Here is a 15,912-nt window from a genome sequence, read left to right as displayed (position 1 = left end):
ATTGTTTTTCCAGCCCCAAAATGCTACTGTGAAATTTAGGGCTACATTTTCATCCAAATAATCCTAACATTGTATTTAATCAATGCTGAATTTTATTTCAGTAAACCAAATGATCAAAATGAAGAGTAGCCTATCATATCCCAGAATCCACTGTTTGTAATGTCAGGGTTTATCCAAACTAACTCGAACTTCCTGTGAGCCAGAGGATGAAGGGAGGGAAGGAAACAACAAGAGAGGGACAGAAAAAAAGAGACATGCAGCACAGACAAGGTGGAGAGACTTTCTCCATTTTGCCCCTTCAAGCTGAAGATGTTCAACATGTTTATAGCACAGGGCATTTCGTTTTCATCATTTAAGGTTCTTTAAGAGGTTTAGGTGGTGTTTAATGGTCTAATTTGAGTCTCAAATCTGTGGCCTTCATTACAACGTTACTGTTTCACACTCCAGATCAACTTCTCATCCTTCTATATGTGCAGGTAAGCAATTACTTTTTTTGTGTGCTTTTATTGATACAAAAGTTGCATGCCATGCCATTGTTTGCCATGCCAACATTACATTTTTCAAATCTTCAATATTGTGTGAACAGTTTTTTTTAAGTAGTAAAAATAATTAATCACCAGTTTAATATTTTTAATAAATTTACTTAGCCATTTATCAACATAGTTATTGGTACAATATATACAATTGGATGATAAAAATAAATATATATAAAACCAGTCATAATGGTCTTTTTTTTTTTATTGAGATTTATACACCATCTGAAAGATGAATTAATAAGCTTTCCATTAATGTTGGTTTGTTAGAACAATATTTGGCCGAGATACTATACTATACTATACTATACTATACTATACTATACTATACTATACTATACTATACTATACTATACTATACTATACTATATTTGAAAATCTGAAATCTGAGTGTGCAAAAAAATCTAAATATTGAGAAAATCGCCTTTAAAGTTGTCCAAATGAAGTCCTTAGCAATGCATATTACTACTAATAATACATTTTTATATATATTTACGGTAGGAAAACCATATTGGCATATTCCCATAAATATACCTGTGCGATTTATGTGGTCCAAGGTCACATATAATTTTAACATTTTATTTTATTTTATGGATTTTCCCTAAATGTTCCCAAATCTTCTACATGTTCTTATGTCACAATTTAATGTGCAAAAGCAGTATTTTGCTACAGTGATGGATCATCCTCGAGCCAAAGACAACCAGCCGACATCAAAAGCTCTGACGGCGACTCACACAGAGATATTTATTTGGACATCATTAATGCATCACTGTCTCTCAGAGAGGGCCATTTGTTGTGTTGTCTTGGAGAAACGCATCCTCTCTTTATATCTGAGAGTCTGCTTTTCAGTGATGATTAGCTAATATACTTTCTAGACAGAAGGAATAGCTCTATAGAGGTCACCACCTCTCTCACAAACAATTGATTGGCTTGTCAATCTTCTGTCTTTTTTTTTCAGAGATAAAAAACCTTATACTTTCATTTTTTACTGTCAGTGTAAAACTGCCATAAAATCAGTGTTTTAAATAAAAGGGTCAAAAATTATTCATTTTAGAGGACTGTAGCTTAATTTGAATTATGCAACAGTGCATGACGTTGTTCAAATATTTAAATTAATTCTGTGGAGTTTCGTCTCTCATGTCTAAATAACTTTGTTTTGGTCAATAAATATTGTATATTGTTCTGTCTTTCCAATTAAGATGTAAATTGAGCAGAGGCCCGAGTAAATAAACACACAAAAGAGTCAGAAGTCTGATGCCTTTAGATGCTGCTCAGAATTCATTTGCGTAATAGTGGGATAGACGTCTATTCCCACGAATCTCAGTATCCAAACAAATCCTTCCCATTAGTCTTAATTATAAACACATCTCATTCAGAACACTGTCTGAACTATGCCAGACCGTAGGTACCTCTTCGACAGAGGCTTCCAGGCTGTTTGTTTATCAGGCTCATTCTTCCTGCAATGGAAGGAGAGCATATTTGTTTTTGCAGGCAATTTTCCATTATGCCACATTGTACCATGTGACATGGGTTTGAGATGTAGACACACGCAGTCTTAAAACTGTCAATTATTTTTATGTCCTGACATACCAAACCTAAGTAAAACATGACCAGAGAAACTGACAGTTTGAAATATATAGCATACTGTCTACTGCAAGAGTATATATACATCAGAGAGTTTGCAACTATACTTTTTTTATGCAGTATACTAAAATAGATGGTGCATTCAAGAATGACTTGTTTTTTTAAAGATATAAATTATAAAAAAAAAATTTAATAAAAAAATTAAATACCAATCAGAGCCACTGAACTATAGTTCGTATTCCTGCAAAGTTACAATCTTACAGTCTAATTGATAATAAATATAAATTTTTGATTTACTTATATTATACTACATACATATTGTGCTGTACCTCAACTTTTATTTATTTATTTTGATTTGTCTATTTATTTATACATTTTAAATTATTTGTGACCCTGGGCCACGCAAAACTCATAAGTCGCACGGGTATATTTGAATATATATATAAAAAACAATACATTTTATAAGTCAAAATTATCGATTTTTCTTTAATGCCAAAAATCATTAGGATATTAAGTAAAGATCCTTTTCCATTAAGATATTTTGTAAATTTCCTACCGTAAATATAAAAATGTATTATTAGTAGTAATATGCATTGCTAAGGACTTCATTTTGACAACTTTAAAGGCGATTTTCTCAATATTTAGATTTTTTGGCACCCTCAGATTCCAGATATTCAAATATTTGTATCTCGGCCAAATATTGTCCTAACAAACCATAGATCAATGGAAAGCTTATTTATTCAGCTTTCATATGTATAAATCTAAATTTCAAAAACTTGACCCTTATGACTGGTTTTGGGGTTCAGGGTCACATTTATTATCAGCACTGAGACCGCTCTTGTCCGGGTCACAAATTACCTCACTTCTGCTCTCAAGGCATTTTAGTTTTGTTAGACATTAGTGCTACTTTTGACACTGTATACCATTCCATCCTCCTTGAAAGGATGTGTGGGATTTAAGCATTGCTGATGTTCTGTTTGATTGGTTTAATTCTCATCTCACTGATCGTTTTCAGTATGTATGTTTGGGGAAAAATAAATCCGAACCAATATTGGTACAGCAGGGTGTCCCACATGGGTCTGTTTTAGGGCCCATTCTGTTTAGTATGTTAGTACATAATTTAGTATGTTTCCTTTTGGAAAGATAATTCGAAAGTTGATGCACCTCTTGATGGAAATACATGTTGTGATGTTATTTCCATCAAGAGGTACTTCCATTTTTGGTCAAGATATTGCATTGATAATGCAAGAGTCGAGCACTCTGTAAAGTCTAATCCAGCACATCCTTTCAATGAATTTAAGACTTTTAAATTTAAAGACTTTCAATGAATTCAAGGTCTGGATTCAGAGGTGCCGTTTCAAGTGTAAAAATTCTTCTTCTTGCTCCCTTCCAATGAAAAGCTACACACTCTATCAATTAGGGTTAGAAGAACAGTTGTCAAGCATATAACATGCTAGAAATATAACAACCAGACTCTTAAAGGGGTCCTTGATTATGATTAACTTTTTTAAATTTAGTTTGTGTTTAATTTTGCTGTTTGACCATAAACCACATCTGCAAAGTTGCGATTCTCAATGTTCAACGCGAAGGGAGATATTTTCTTTTACAGAAATCACTACAACACTGTAAAAAATATTGTTGGTTTAACTTAAAAAAATAAGTAACCTGGTTGCCTTAAAATTTTGAGTTCATTGAAATAAAAAATTTGAGTTAATACAACGAAGGAAATTGGTTTAATAAATAGAAACTCAAAATATTATTGTATATGAACCACATAAATAAAAATTGGATAAATCATGAAAATAGCCCTATTTGGCATGTTTCACTGCATTATTATTACAAATAAAACACACAATTACGCAATATGCTTACAAAATCTTTTAAAAAATATTTCAATAAAGGGTGATGTCGATTCTCAAATGTTCATTGTATTAACTAACATTTTTAATTTCAATGAACTCAAAATTTAAGGCAACCAGGTAACTTACTTTTTAAATCTTTTTTTTACAGTGAACAAACGGCTGGTATATAGGGACTACAACAAGCTTCTTCCCTGGTTGGTGACATCACAAACCCTAATTGGATAGTCCTTCAACCAATCAGACCAACAATCTATCGCTTCTCTATCCGTCATTGTGTTAAACCCACCAATAGTGCGCCATGTGGATAAGCCGGTTTGTGATTGGTAATTGGAAATTTGTAACAGAAGCAGGATAGAAATGTACAGGTTTCCAGCCTGAGCTGCAGGGCGAAATCAAATCGCGGGTAGATTGGGCTGGGTTTACCCAGTCTAGGTGAGGCCATGTTGGGCTGCTTTATAAAAGAAGAAGAGTTGTTATAGTAGACCACATTTAGGAATCTGCTCAAACTGTCGCATCCGTCTTTTCACCTTTATTGCAATACTGTACACAAGTGCAATAGCATGTCATGAAAGCACAATGACAACATAAGTTATAACCGTAATTAAACTAAGCTATACTTGTTCTTACTCCATGCAGCATATATTCTCTGGCTCCCTCAGTTCCCACACAAGCGATTTATAGATATCATGACAGAATATGCTAATCGATGACTTGAAGATAATTAACTCCACATCAGCTACATAAATTCATCAAATAACTGTTTAGAAACGTTCTGTTGCATTCTACATGTTGTCACTTCTTAGTGAGTCTCTCCATCATTGTCCGACTCCGGTTCGAACATAAAAGGCTGAACAGTTTCTGACCTTTTCAGTGTGTGTGTGTGTGTGTGTGTGTGTGTGTGTGTGTGTGTGTGTGTGTGTGTGTGTGTGTGTGTGTGTGTGTGTGTGTGTGTCTGTGTGAGGTAATCGGAGCTGCTAACACAAGCTCTTGAAGCTCCGCTCTCTTCCTGAAAGGGGGCCGGGAGGAGCAGCTCATTTGCATTTAAAAGCCATTTTGGGCAGGAAGTGTATATTAACTAATGAACCATTAATCATTATATAACGTTTGTTAATGATTTATTAATGAAAGTTATTATAAAGTGTTATCACATTTTCTTAAACTCAATGAGTCAGAAACTGAATTTCTAGTATTTTTCTTTGAAACTACAAATACATTTTAAAAAATCTTTAAAATTGCATTCTTATGTCATTGCAATTTTTCCTTTCTCTTTGTGTCTTTGTGCAGATCCAGCCCCCAGACCACAAAGATGACCCTTACAGAGGGTTCATCGAATCTGAACCTTACATCAACATTGACTCCTCCCCTAACAACCAATACTTCTCTGCCATACCGTGAACCATATTTACACAGTCTGGCCCACTTGGATGAGGGTCTCTATAATGACTTTTACAGCCTGTGGATAACTCTGGTGGTCATCAACACACTTATCTTTATGGTAGGGATGACCCTGAACAGTCTGGCTTTGTATGTCTTCTGCTTCAGGACCAAGCCGAAGACTACATCAGTCATCTACACCATTAACCTGGTTGTGACGGATCTGTTGGTTAACCTTTGCCTCCCCACTCGTATCATATTGTACTACAGTGGAGGAAAGTGCCTCAACTGTTCCTACATGCACATATTCAGCTACTTCGTCAACATGTACTGTAGCATCCTCTTCCTCACCAGCATCTGCGTGGATCGCTACCTGGCCATCGTGCAGGCTGAGGCCTCGCGGACGTGGAGGAACCCCGGTGTGGCCAAAGCAGTGTGCGTCTGCATTTGGCTCTTCGCCATCATCGTGACCTACTCCTTCCTCACGACGGCCTTCAAGCACTCAGGCTGCTGCCTCTCCAAGCTTTTCGCGCTGACCGTATTCGAGTTCTTCCTGCCAATGGTGATCATCGTAGTGTTTACTATTCGCATCATGTGCGCCCTTTCCAGCTCAGGCCTCATGCAGCAGAGCCGCGACAGACGCATGAAAGCCGTGCAGCTGCTGTCGACCGTGCTGGTGATCTTCACCGTTTGCTTCACACCGTTTCACATCCGTCAAGTTCTGTTTTACTTCCATCCTGATTTGCCTCATCATGTGATTGTTTACCATGTGACCGTCACCCTCAGCAGCCTGAACAGCTGCTTGGATCCTGTGGTCTACTGTTTCGTCACCACTAACTTTCAGTCTACCATGAAGAGATTTTTCAGGAAGATGGATAGAGAACAGACAAGTGGAGATATTATCAGCATGCAGAAGAGCTCAAAGGCTTCAGGCACAGTGATTGCTACAGCTAATAGTATAAGGATAAACATGAGCCCTGTCCAGCAGGGAAGCCCACCCGCATAAGGGAGCGTGCATGCGTCCTGTACAGTATTCAGATGGTTGCCACTACCATGTGATACTAAGGCAAAACCACAGGCATAATGGAGACTTTGTTTCTCTGTGTACTGTGAATACCTTAATGTAGAGGTTTTATGAGCTTGCATTTCATTTCACGTTAATTTCATGTTTGTAACCACGACTATGCAGCAATGCCACATAATATGCCACAGCATTTTTTAAGCTTGCAGTGTTTTAGAACAAGGGTTTTAAACATTTTGATGCCACGAACCGGCAAATATGATGATCCCCTTGCGAGGGACATACTGTGTGTATACATCTGTATGCAAAGTGCGTATGAAGATGTATGAAGATTAATATTATTGGCTATCATATTGTTACTGTACTGAAGCCAAAACACATTATTAAAACACTATATGTAAAATATTGTCTTTATATCTACTGTATCTTTTTTTCTGACCATAATTAGATTGCACTATCATTCAAAAGTTTGGATTTTCAGTCTCTTGATTTGATCAAAAATACAATAAAATAGGCAGTGTGGAATATTGATACACAGAGGGTTGCTGGTTCAATCCCAGCAGTTGCCACCGCCAGTGTGTCCTTGAGTAAGGCTTTCCTCCATGTTGCTCCAGGGTGATTGTCCCTGTAATAAGTGCACTGTAAGTTGTTTTAAATATAAATGGATAAATGCGTCTGCCAAATGTATATTAATTCAATTTAAAATAACTTTTTTTCTGTATTGATATATTTTCAAATGTAATTTATTTTTTGTAATGGCAAAGCTGAATTGTCAGAATCATTTCTTCAGCCTTTAGTGTCACATGATCCTTCAGAAATCATTCTATGCTTATTTGGTGCTCAAGAAACATTTTCTATTATTATCAATGTTGAAAATCGTTGTGCTGCTAAAAAGGATATTTCACAGAATTATGAAAATGTTGTCATCATTTGCTCACCCTCACGTTGTTTCAACCCTGCATGAGTTTCTTTCTCATGCTGAACACAAAAGAACATTTTCTAAAGAATGTTGGTAATCAAACAGCTGACAGTAGCCATTGACTTCCATAGTAGGCAGAAAAAGAAAAAATATGAAAGTAAATGGCTTCCAACATGGTCTGGTTGCCAACATTCTTTAAAATATCTTCTTTTGTGAATTAGATAGAATTTAGAACTTTTGGTCAAATTAATGGTTTCTAGTTGAATAAAAGTATAATTTTTTTCAAGAAAAAAAAATAGCGTTAACATTGTAGGTAAGCTTTTGTTTTATGCTTTAGGCCAAATGAGAGTATATCAAAGATTTTGATGAGTAAATAAAACTTATTTTAAGTCTAGGTTAACCACAGACCTGAAGTCCAGAAGAAAAACTGAATGAAAATAAAAAAAATTTTTAAGGGATAGTTCACCAAAAATGATCCCATAATTTACTCACCCTCAAGCCATCCTAGGTGTGTATATATATCCTGGGTTTATAATTCTTCTTTCAGACGATTACAACCGGAGTTACATTAAAAAATGTCCTGGCTAATCCAAGCATTATAATGGTAGTGAATGGCACCCCAAAATTTGAAGCACAAAAAAGTGAAAACCGTAAAGTTTCCGTATTCAATTTATGAAGAAAATGTAATGCCTCTAGAGCACAGTTCAAAACACTCACGCTAAATCCAATGTCATTATCGCGCCAGTTACGCTTTTTTCGTAAGTTGAATACGGAAGGCGGTCCACCGGAAGCTATATATTTTAATTTATAACTTTTTTAATATGGATATTTTTCATACAAAAACCCATCGATTCGCTTCAGAAGGGCTTTATTAACTCCCCGAAGCCGTGTGGATTATTTTTTATAATGGATGGATGCACTTTAGGCTTTTTGGCCTGCCATTCACTGAAAGAAGAGCTTCATACTACACCTATGGCTTGAGGGTGAGTAAATCATGGGGTATTTTTCATTTTTGGGTGAACTATCCCTTTAAGCAATTCAGGCTGAACTAGTTGCAGTATACTACGTAGTGTAGTATCTAATCTGTCAAGTGAGGTTATCAACCTGCCTTATTTTGTTGCATTATAGTATTTTGTTATCAATTAGGCTATCACTTTTAGAGACTTCAGTTATGTCTTTATGACATGATTGCAGAGGCGGACAGTCCTTAAAGGGATAGTTCACCCAAAAATGAAAATTCTGTCATCATTTACTCACCCTCAAGTTGTTCCAAACCTGTATGAGTTTCTTTGTTCTGCTGAACACAAAAGAAGATATTCTGAAGAATGTTTGTAACGAAGCAGAAAGAGCAACCATTGACTGGCATTGTAGGGAAAAAAATACTACAGTAGTCAATGGTAGCTCTATCTGCTGTGTTACAAACAGTCTTTGAAATATCTTCTTTTGTGTTCAGCAGAACGAAGAAACTCAGGTTTGGAACAACTTGAGGGTGAGTAAATGATGACAGAATTTTCATTTTTGGGTGAACTATCCCTTTAAGTATTTTTACTTTCTACTCGTATATGTCACTTTTACTGCATTTCATAAATAAAAGTTGTTGTTTTTTTTACCTTGAATACTTAATTACATTAAAAAATATTGTAGGCCTACTTTCTTAATTGTACTCAAGTACTACAATTTTAATTACTTTTACTTGAGTAAAAGTATACAATACACATTTTTTTATGTAATTAAGTATTAAATTATATTCAATATGAAACATAGTGCAGTTAAAAAGTACAATATTATGTTTTGGAAGGTTGTGAAGTAAAAGTTTTCCAAAGAAGAACACTGATAAAGTACACATACTTGAAAAATAAAATTACTTGGAAAGTAAAAATACTTAAGGTCTTGGAGCGACATTACATCACTGCTGACGAGGGGATTTGAAGAGCGTAACGACTGGCAACCTCGAGCAGACGATACAATAGATGCTGTACATCCGCGACCTGAGAGCAGGTACATTTTGCTCTTTAACATCTTACTCCATTTACTTGTGGATGCTGCGATTCTTTCTCTATCAATAAATGAAGATGTCTTTTCTGAATCGGACCGCTCGTCGAGCTGTAAAGGTGAAGGTATCCTCTAAATTTGTTGTAGAAGTAAGTTCATTTAGCAGGCTAGCCGTCTGGGCTAACAGACTGTATAAACATTAATCACTGATAATTCAAATAAAGTTCAACGAAATCCCAAATGCACGATAATTGCAACTCGCTCGCTCATATTCCCAGTCAGATCACTTCACCCTTCCAGGAAATAGTTGGTAACATGATCATCGTGTGATGATGTTAAATGGATAACATTACACTGATCATACATTCAACAGTCTGATGATCTGGCAATCCTTTGAATCCAGAAAAAAAAAAATCATAGTTAATGGAGGGTTTATGGCGATCTGGTGATGTTTGTAGCGTTTATTTCAGCCAGCGAGGTTGTTTATGTGTAACATCGATATCTTATGTTAACTGAAATTGACTTGGTTAAATATTAGGTTTCCAGGCGTATTTTCAATAACAAACAGGAAAACCGTACATGTTTAGGCATGATCTGAGCTCCATCACACACAGTTCTTAAGGGTTTTGCGCGTGACTCAGCGCAAGGTCCCTCTCCGCCACGTCGTCACCCCCTAATAAATAACCCTTGTCACTCTTTGACACAGGTGTCAATTCGCCCACCTGACTCTTGTCACACCAGGTCTGGGATGATCTGGGGTTGAATGTTATCTGTCAGAAGCGTCTGGGTGTAGCCATATCAGTACAGTGCACATGGGACGGCCAGTTATCATAAAGGTCTTATTATCGAGTAAAACTAGTGACATATTTAGCTCTGTCACTGTATGTGTTCAGTTTGTTCTGGAGCCCTTCTGGTGTATGTATGCCTTTACACTTCACTTTATCTGAGACCATGTTTATGGGTTAACGGGATTTGGGCATCAAATGAAACGCATGCTACTGAGGAACAAGGTATGATATGTTTTTGATTATTAGCTAACATGTTTTTAGCTACATGTGACATGTTCATGGGTCTTGTAACCAAATTTGTTACAGATACCCTAGGCTACATGTTGAAATTAATTAGCCTAGTTTCGCTTATTTAACCCTGTTGCCTATAGCTATATATTAGTCTAGAGTGTATAGGTAAATTATTAAGCAAAAAAAATAATTCAAATCAAAGTAGCTAAATATCAAAGTTAAAGTAACATTACAAATGTAGACACATTGAGCATACAGTACTTTTTAATGAATGGGTTTATCATATCAGCTGCTTAACCACCATTCGTTTTTAGGTAAAAAATATTTTAGTAGCCTACTCGCATATTTGCTGTTATAGGCTAATTTATAGCAGGATTGTGTAATGCTAACTCGTTTAAAATGACCTTTGGAACTTCACACACTTGCTGCCTTTACCATATGACTGTAGAAGGTATAAATAAACTTAAGTCCATATTCGTTTTGCTAATGTGCTTATAGCCTATGTTATAACAAAGTTTTTAAACATTGTTTTAGAGCTTGTGCTTGAATAAATATATTGGCAAACAAACACGTTCACATGAGGCAACGACCATAGCAATGATTGACAAAAGATTGCACGTATTACACTTATTGGACACTTTATCTCTTTATATATTAATATTGTTATGGTTATCTTGTTTATAAAGTCTTTTAAAATATTAAACCTGTGGGTTGGGGTGCCAGAAAAGAAATTTAAGTTTTGCGAGATGAACTATCTAAAATTACAAGTGGAAATTCATTTGAAAATATGTATTTTTTTATATATGTATAGCCTAATTGGTGTATATAAAATGCCAATGGTGTTTTTGTACTTTCTCAGTTAAATGGATTCACCCATAATGTATGAATGTTCTTGAGCACTTGTATGAATTTCTTTCTTCTGCTGAACTCAAAACAATATATTTTGAAGAATATTGATAACCAAACAGTTGATGAGCCCCGTTGACTTCCATAGTATTTTGTTCCCATACTAAGGAAGTCAATGGGGCTCATCAACTGTTTGGTTATCCATACTCTTCAAACTATATTGTTTTGAGTTCAGCAGAAGAAAGAAATTCATGCAGGTTGGGAACAACCTGAGGGTGCGTAAATGATGGCAGATTTTTAATTTTTGGGTGAACTATCCCTTTAAGGTTTTAAAATGTTCTCTTAGGAACAAGTATCAGCATTCTACTATCCTTTTAGTGCCTATTCCCTATTTTAGTCACTTTATTATTTCATCTGCCTTTCTCCAGGGATTACAGATATGCCAAATATGTCATGCTTTTGGTAAAACTATGTGTATGGTCATAATGCCAGGATTTTTCCCGTCTGGTTTTTCAACTGACATTTTTCCACTGCCTTGATCTTTCTGGATATCAGTTTTTTATGCCAAGATTTCTCTCTCTTTCTCTCATTCACTCACTCTCTCTTTCCCCTTCTCATCTAGATTAATAAGTAATTCCATGGAGGCACACAGAGGAACATCCACCTGTTCTGCTCTCCATGCCCTCCCCCTTTTCCCTTTTTCCTTTCAAGAAAACATGACTTGTGAGTTACAACAGCAAAGCTCTATATTGACTGGTATTCATTACAACGGTTGGTAGACCTCTCACTAAAATATATGGAACAGCATGACCTCTCTGTTGACTACGGGTTAGTGTTTTATAAGAAAACTGCTGTGGATTATGAAAGATCATCTTGGAGGTCTTAAGCAGAACAGAGTCTTTGCTTGTGAGGGGTAAGTACCACAGGAATCGTTTTTGGATCAAGACCCCACACCAGAATCGTATATGCAGGCCAGCATGGCACCCAAGAACGCTGTCACGGAGTCCGTTCCAGTGCTGGACCTGACAGTCATGCAAGACAAGGATCCGAATGGTGGGCAAAACATGGAGAAGGAAGTGGAGATGTCAGAGGACTCGTCCAGTGAGGATTCTGTAAACCACATTTCCAAGAGGTTATGGGTCATGCACGGTGCCGTTATGTTCGGGAGGGAGTTCTGCTATGCCATGGAAACAGCGCTGGTTACTCCTGTGCTGTTGCAGCTAGGTTAGTAATCAACCGTTATCCCGATAAACATGTAGTTTGCCATAAAATGAAAGTCAGTGAGGTACAGTGTTGTTTTGGACCCCATTGACTTTCATTGTATGGGCAAATACATTCTTCAAAATATCTTCTTTTGTGTTCCACAGACGAAAATAAACTCAACTGTTCTCTTGAAAGAATTTAGCTAAATCATAAACATTTTGTATAATTTCCCTGCACTATTTTTTGATATGATGACAACATTTAGATCTTTTTAAACATTCTTTAGATTTAGATAAAACATTGAAAAGGCTGATGCAACCACTACAGGCACCCTCTCATGAGCACTTGTTAGAAAAGGACATTTTGCAATCTCAGGTCTGCACTTTGTATCCTGCTGATTTTTTTCATTTGTAAATTGAATATGAGTCTAGCTTCTGGTGTCATCCAGTTATTTTTAGCTATACAAAAGAGCTTGTTATGCTGCCTGATATTGCAAACTGGTATTTCTTACCATATTATTTTAATTATAATTCTAATTATGCGTGTGTGTGTGTGTGTGTGTGTGTATATATATATATATATATATATATATATATATATATATATATATATATATATATATATATATATATATATATATATATATATATATATATAGGGTAAACGTACCTATTAAGCTCACCAAAATCTACATTGACATTTTAGTGCACAGGGTATTGGTTTGAGTTATGTTAAAATAAAATATTAATCTCTCACACAATATTTTATTTTAAATGACAAAAGCATTTAAATTAGGATATACATCATTAAATGCAAAAAGTACATGTTTGTACCCTTTAACACACACATTAAGCACACCCCTTTTGCCATTAAGCTCACAATATGTTTGGGTTTTTTTTTTGGGGGGGGGGGGGGGATTCTTTATTTTAAACAACATTTTCAAAGAATAATTTTATAAAGATTAACTTGAAGCGACAACCATAAGTTCATATTTAAAGTCTGTTTATGAAGTATTTACATAGACGTTTAATGTGGATGAGCTTTAAGGGAGCATGCTGAGCTTTATTGGAACAGCAAACCATTTTTTTAAATAATAAATATTATTAAATTACATTTTTTCATTTTTACACAATTTCATTTTTTTTTTGTAAGTACAATTTTGCTAAATAAATAATCTAGGTCATGTATTAAGTTCATACATATTTTAATATGACAGCTATTATTGAAAATCTCTGAAATTATACTTTTTCTTATTGATATCACACTGAAGCTGTGATTTTCATAGTAGTGCACCCTTTAAGCTCACCTTACAATGATATGAAGTCTTTAAAAATGACAGCAGTGTAAAACCACAGAACATCAATAAACTGTAAATGTAATAATATAATTTAAAAGTACAAGCCAGTAATGCCTGTGAAGTAATATATAAGTGTAGCACACAATCGTATACCAGTGTTCTGCAGCACCTGCGCTATGTTGCTAAAACAATCTTTTGGATCTAACTGTAATTATTTCCCACAGTACACTCACCTAAAGGATTATTAGGAACACCTGTTCAATTTCTCATTAATGCAATTATCTAATCAACCAATCACATGGCAGTTGCCTCAATGCATTTAGTGGTGTGGTCCTGGTCAAGACAATCTCCTGAGCTCCAAACTGAATGTCAGAATGGGAAGGAAAGGTGATTTAAGCAATTTTGAGCATGGCATGGTTGTTGGTGCCAGACGGGCCGGTCTGAGTACTTCACAATCTGCTCAGTTACTGGGATTTTCACGCACAACCATTTCTAGGGTTTACAAAGAATGGTGTGAAAAGGAAAAACATCCAGTATGCGGCAGTCCTGTGTGCAAAAATGCCTTGTTGATGCTAGAGGTCAGAGGAGAATGGGCCGACTGATTCAAGCTGATAGAAGAGCAACTTTGACTGAAATAACCACTCGTTACAACCGAGGTATGCAGCAAAGCATTTGTGAAGCCACAACACGCACAACCTTGAGGTGGATGGGCTACAACAGCAGAAGACCCCACCGGGTACCACTCATCTCCACTACAAATAGGAAAAAGAGGCTACAATTTGCACGAGCTCCCCAAAATTGGACAGTTGAAGACTGGAAAAATCTTGCCTGGTCTGATGAGTTTCGATTTCTGTTGAGACATTCAGATGGTAGAGTCAGAATTTGGCGTAAACAGAATGAGAACATGGATCCATCATGCCTTGTTACCACTGTGCAGGCTGGTGGTGGTGGTGTAATGGTGTGGGGGATGTTTTCTTGGCACACTTTAGGCCCCTTAGTGCCAATTGGGCATCGTTTTAATGCCACGGCCTACCTGAGCATTGTTTCTGACCATGTCCATCCTTTTATGACCACCATGTACCCATCCTCTGATGGCTACTTCCAGCATGATAATGCACCATGTCACAAAGCTCGAATCATTTCGAATTGGTTTCTTGAACATGACAATGAGTTCACTGTACTAAAATGGCCCCCACAGTCACCAGATCTCAACCCAATAGAGCATCTTTGGGATGTGGTGGAACGGGAGCTTCGTGCCCTGGATGTGCATCCCACAAATCTCCATCAACTGCAAGATGCTATCCTATCAATATGGGCCAACCTTTCTAAAGAATGCTTTCAGCACCTTGTTGAATCAATGCCACGTAGAATTAAGGCAGTTCTGAAGGCGAAAGGGGGTCAAACACAGTATTAGTATGGTGTTCCTAATAATCCTTTAGGTGAGTGTAAGTGAGAAAGAAGTTAATACTTATTGAAAATTAAGGCTTAAACATCTAAAAAAAATGCACATTTAAGGGGCTACTCTTTTGGTGAAAGTTTTCAGACAGCTTTTAAAATGGCCACCAGACAGTGTGCAGACATGAATACCCATATCTCAGTGTGCAATGGACTGATTAGCTTGAAATTACCGGAGGTATATAGTAAAAAAAACACATCAATTGGTTAAGACATCAAGTAGGGTGATGAATATTTTTTTACTATCAAAGATAGTAGTGTGGTTAATGGGTACTTGAGCTTAATAGGTATGTTTACCCTATATTTATATATATATAGAGGGTTGATGGGTGATTTAGTGGGTTTTTTTTTTAATTAATTCTAGGCTTAAGAAAGACCTTTATTCATAATCATTGAACGGGGACATTCCTTTGGATTTGGTAAGGACTCCCTATTGTGCCAATGCCAACCCTGTGTCATAGTAGTAAGATGAAGGAATGTTTGTTTCCACAGTAGCATGCAAAAATGGACGAGGTAGGGTTTGCATGGAATTCAGAGAATGTGTGAGTGTGCATTTCTCTTTTTCACGGTTTTCCGTCCATTTTGAATGAGATCAATGTCAATAGATCCTCTCAGGAAACTGCAGGGTTATTATTACAAATGGTTTGAATTGCTCTGAAGGCCCTCTGATCTTATACTAAACACAGTTTTAGTAGATTTAACAGCTGAAAATATACTGAACATCATCCAGTAAACTCTAAAAGGCCATTATCCCAGAAGATTTAGTATATCTTAGCCTAAATCACTCTGTAATTGTCCTTTTAATGT

General features: G+C 36.2%; 2 protein-coding genes across 6 annotated transcripts in view; both read left to right on the top strand.

Annotated features, from left to right (window-relative positions):
• Positions 1-201: 201 nt before the first annotated feature.
• On the top strand, positions 202-7,134 carry gpr20 (G protein-coupled receptor 20). Of its 2 annotated transcripts, XM_079836856.1 has the most exons (3): positions 202-476; positions 4,128-4,173; positions 5,264-6,837. In XM_079836856.1, exon 3 carries the CDS (start codon positions 5,286-5,288, stop codon positions 6,357-6,359), a length of 1,074 nt encoding a protein of 357 aa, XP_079692982.1. In that variant the 5' UTR covers positions 202-476; positions 4,128-4,173; positions 5,264-5,285; the 3' UTR covers positions 6,360-6,837. The 2 variants fall into 2 exon arrangements, with proteins under 2 accessions (XP_079692982.1, XP_079692981.1); XM_079836855.1 differs by lacking the exon at positions 4,128-4,173 and having other exon boundaries at positions 5,264-7,134.
• Positions 7,135-9,204: 2,070 nt separating this feature from the next.
• slc45a4b (solute carrier family 45 member 4b) overlaps positions 9,205-15,912 on the top strand; it is an 18,909-nt gene continuing 12,201 nt past the window's right edge. For 2 of the 4 annotated variants that reach the window (XM_079837274.1, XM_079837277.1), the window contains exons 1-2: positions 10,061-10,295; positions 11,773-12,374. In XM_079837274.1, the coding sequence (XP_079693400.1) occupies positions 12,116-12,374 (259 nt within the window). In that variant the 5' untranslated portion in view covers positions 10,061-10,295; positions 11,773-12,115. Of the gene's footprint in view, positions 9,405-10,060; positions 10,296-11,772; positions 12,375-15,912 lie in introns of those variants that run through there. The other 2 variants (XM_079837275.1, XM_079837276.1) reach the window with 2 other exon arrangements.

This window comes from Gobio gobio (genome assembly GCF_949357685.1).
Source record: "Gobio gobio genome assembly, chromosome: 15".
Lineage (NCBI taxonomy): Eukaryota > Metazoa > Chordata > Actinopteri > Cypriniformes > Gobionidae > Gobio > Gobio gobio.
The sequence above is the reverse complement of the archived record's forward strand: the minus strand, read 5'-3'. Positions and strand labels throughout refer to the sequence as shown.